The sequence below is a fragment of the Aplysia californica genome, unplaced genomic scaffold, assembly GCF_000002075.1.
Source record: "Aplysia californica isolate F4 #8 unplaced genomic scaffold, AplCal3.0 scaffold00227, whole genome shotgun sequence".
NCBI lineage: Eukaryota > Metazoa > Mollusca > Gastropoda > Aplysiida > Aplysiidae > Aplysia > Aplysia californica.
The window spans coordinates 22,992-25,283 of NW_004797497.1; the positions used below are offsets into that span (position 1 = coordinate 22,992).

General features: G+C 40.1%; 1 protein-coding gene across 2 annotated transcripts in view; it reads right to left on the minus strand.

Moving 5' to 3' along the window:
- LOC101846430 (angiopoietin-related protein 7) overlaps positions 1-2,292 on the minus strand; it is a 21,997-nt gene that overhangs the window by 12,443 nt on the left and 7,262 nt on the right. For both annotated transcript variants that reach the window (XM_005099818.2, XM_013083357.2), the window contains exons 2-3: positions 1,336-1,994; positions 187-318 (exon numbers count right to left, since the gene is read on the minus strand). In XM_005099818.2, the coding sequence (XP_005099875.1) occupies positions 187-318; positions 1,336-1,932 (729 nt within the window). In that variant the 5' untranslated portion in view covers positions 1,933-1,994. The remainder of the gene's footprint in view (positions 1-186; positions 319-1,335; positions 1,995-2,292) is intronic.

Genomic DNA, 2,292 nt, shown 5'->3' on the forward strand with positions numbered 1-2,292 from the left:
CTCTCGTTTTCCCCACCAAGAGTATTGGGAAGAGTATTGGGTAAATTTCCTGTATTCAAAAAATAATGCACATTAGAAAGCTGTATGTTTATTGATATTTGTACAATACTGAATAAGCTATATCTAGGCGAATGTTCACTTGTCTATATTTAAAAACAAATTAAATACTCGGAAAGAGACCCTCACCTGTATCTGGCTCTTCAGTTTTCTCTCAAAACCCGCCTCAAGATCCTTGACTGACGTCTTGATTTTCTCGAGAATGTTTTGTCTCTGGTTATCACTCTTGTTCTTGTTCCCCTCCACTGTGTGTCTCAGGACCTGCAAAGTGAAGGGAATCGTAAAGGTTATATAAACACTAGTAGACTTTTCTGCAACGTGGCTTTCTCCCTTTAAAAAAGTTAATGACATCCTCAAAGGTATTGATAAATTATAGTTGCCAATCGCTTAATAGACTGGAGAACGCGTTCCTATTTTAGTAGCGGGGACAAAACTGGACATTGGAAATACACATTTAAGATTATTACCCAGCTACAATATAGTTCTCGAAAAATTTCTTCAAACGTTTTTACATCTGATAAAGTTTGATTTCAGTATTCTAATCTTGGCGAATATTCTGTCAGGATATCTATCTCACAATTTTAACACCCCTTTCAAGCCTGTGAGAATTTTTGACGACTCGATCTTTGAATGTAACGACTATTTACGGGTAGGATCTGTCAAATGAAAGAAGAGCCATTAAAAGTTACCAAACAACCCAAGAGAAAAATCTGTGGTCAGGGATTCCAAACCACCATCACGAACAATGTACTTTAGTGTGTTTACCTAAAGAGCTATCAGCGGGCCCGTGCTGTAGTGTAGGCTTCGGTGAAGTATTTTCTAGTCAATCCTCAAGTTTATCTCTCTGTCAGTCCTCCAGTCTATCACTCTACCAATTTACCACTATAATTGTCACTCATTTTTCTGATGGTTTACACCCCCAGTTAATTTCTCAGTAAATCTAACATCAAAAAGTTGACTGCATGTAAATCTAGTCTAAAAACAAATTCATTTAAATTATCCCATTTTACTTACTACATGTAGTTATTTAATTCTCATCCCAACAGCAAGTGTGACATGAAGCAAGGGTGATTGTCTTTTTGTGTTTATATTTTCTTCTTGCCTATCTAAAGTATACCATCATAGACAAATACAAAAGAACTCAAATCTCTAAAGCCTTTTTCCACTGGTGAGATTAATGTGTTTTGCTACCATAATTTCAGGTCAAGCTATACCGGAGTAAATAGACCTATTTACCTATCAGTATTGGAGAACAAATACCTCGAGAAAGGTTCTCACCTGTAGCTGGTTCTTCAACTGACTCTCAAGACCCGCTTCAAGAACCTCCGCTGTCGCCGTTATGTTTTCGATTAGATCTTGTCTCTGGGAATGCAATTGCTGAAAACCTTCCTTTTGGTTTTCCTCCACAATTTCGCGGAGCATCTGAACAGTGAGAATCCTTTTACGCGTGACGAAAACGGGCTGGCTTTTTTGCCACATCACGTTCTCTTGAAAAGTGAAGCTGATGAAATCACAGCGGTATTGGCCGATTGTGTTATTGGTCGCCACAGGAAACGTAAGCCTCAGAAAGCTTTCTGCTACAGAGCCGATTCTGCCCTCAACAAATACATCTTTGGAGTTTTGTCTGACTTCCGCATCCTCGCCGCGTTGTAGTTCTGCCACGCTGTTCCACTCATCATGATCCCACTTCAGAATTCTGATAATGATAATGTCAGAAATGTCGCGTGCGTGATACGGATCGAAACATTCCAGTGACACGTTGGCAGTTTTTCCTACTTCGACTTCAGGTGTGGTAACATTCAGGACACTAGCACTTGAGGACAGGAACAGCGCTGTTGCCAGAATCAGCTTCAGTGATACCCAGTTGGCGTCCATTCTTCTTGTACAGCGGGGTATTTGGGTCTCAACAAAGATCGTTTTGTAGTTTTGCAGGAGGTCTACAGGAAACGTTGAGAAATACATCCAGTTAAGAAAAATAGAAATGTTAAGAATGTTAACGTTTAAGAAGTGACTAACTAATGTTGACAGACTTGAGCACTAACCAATTAACCACACATATCTTTTCCAGCATCTAAAAGTTGGCACGGCCCACAACTGTGACAAGGGGAATGCCATCAGTGTCATAGAGTAGGCTTCGGCCGCCACCCGGGCAAAATTCAAAATTCCTACCAAGAGGGAATAGAAATGTAATAATATAGAGTACCTTCGTAATCAGAAGGGAAGTAGGGCGGGGGG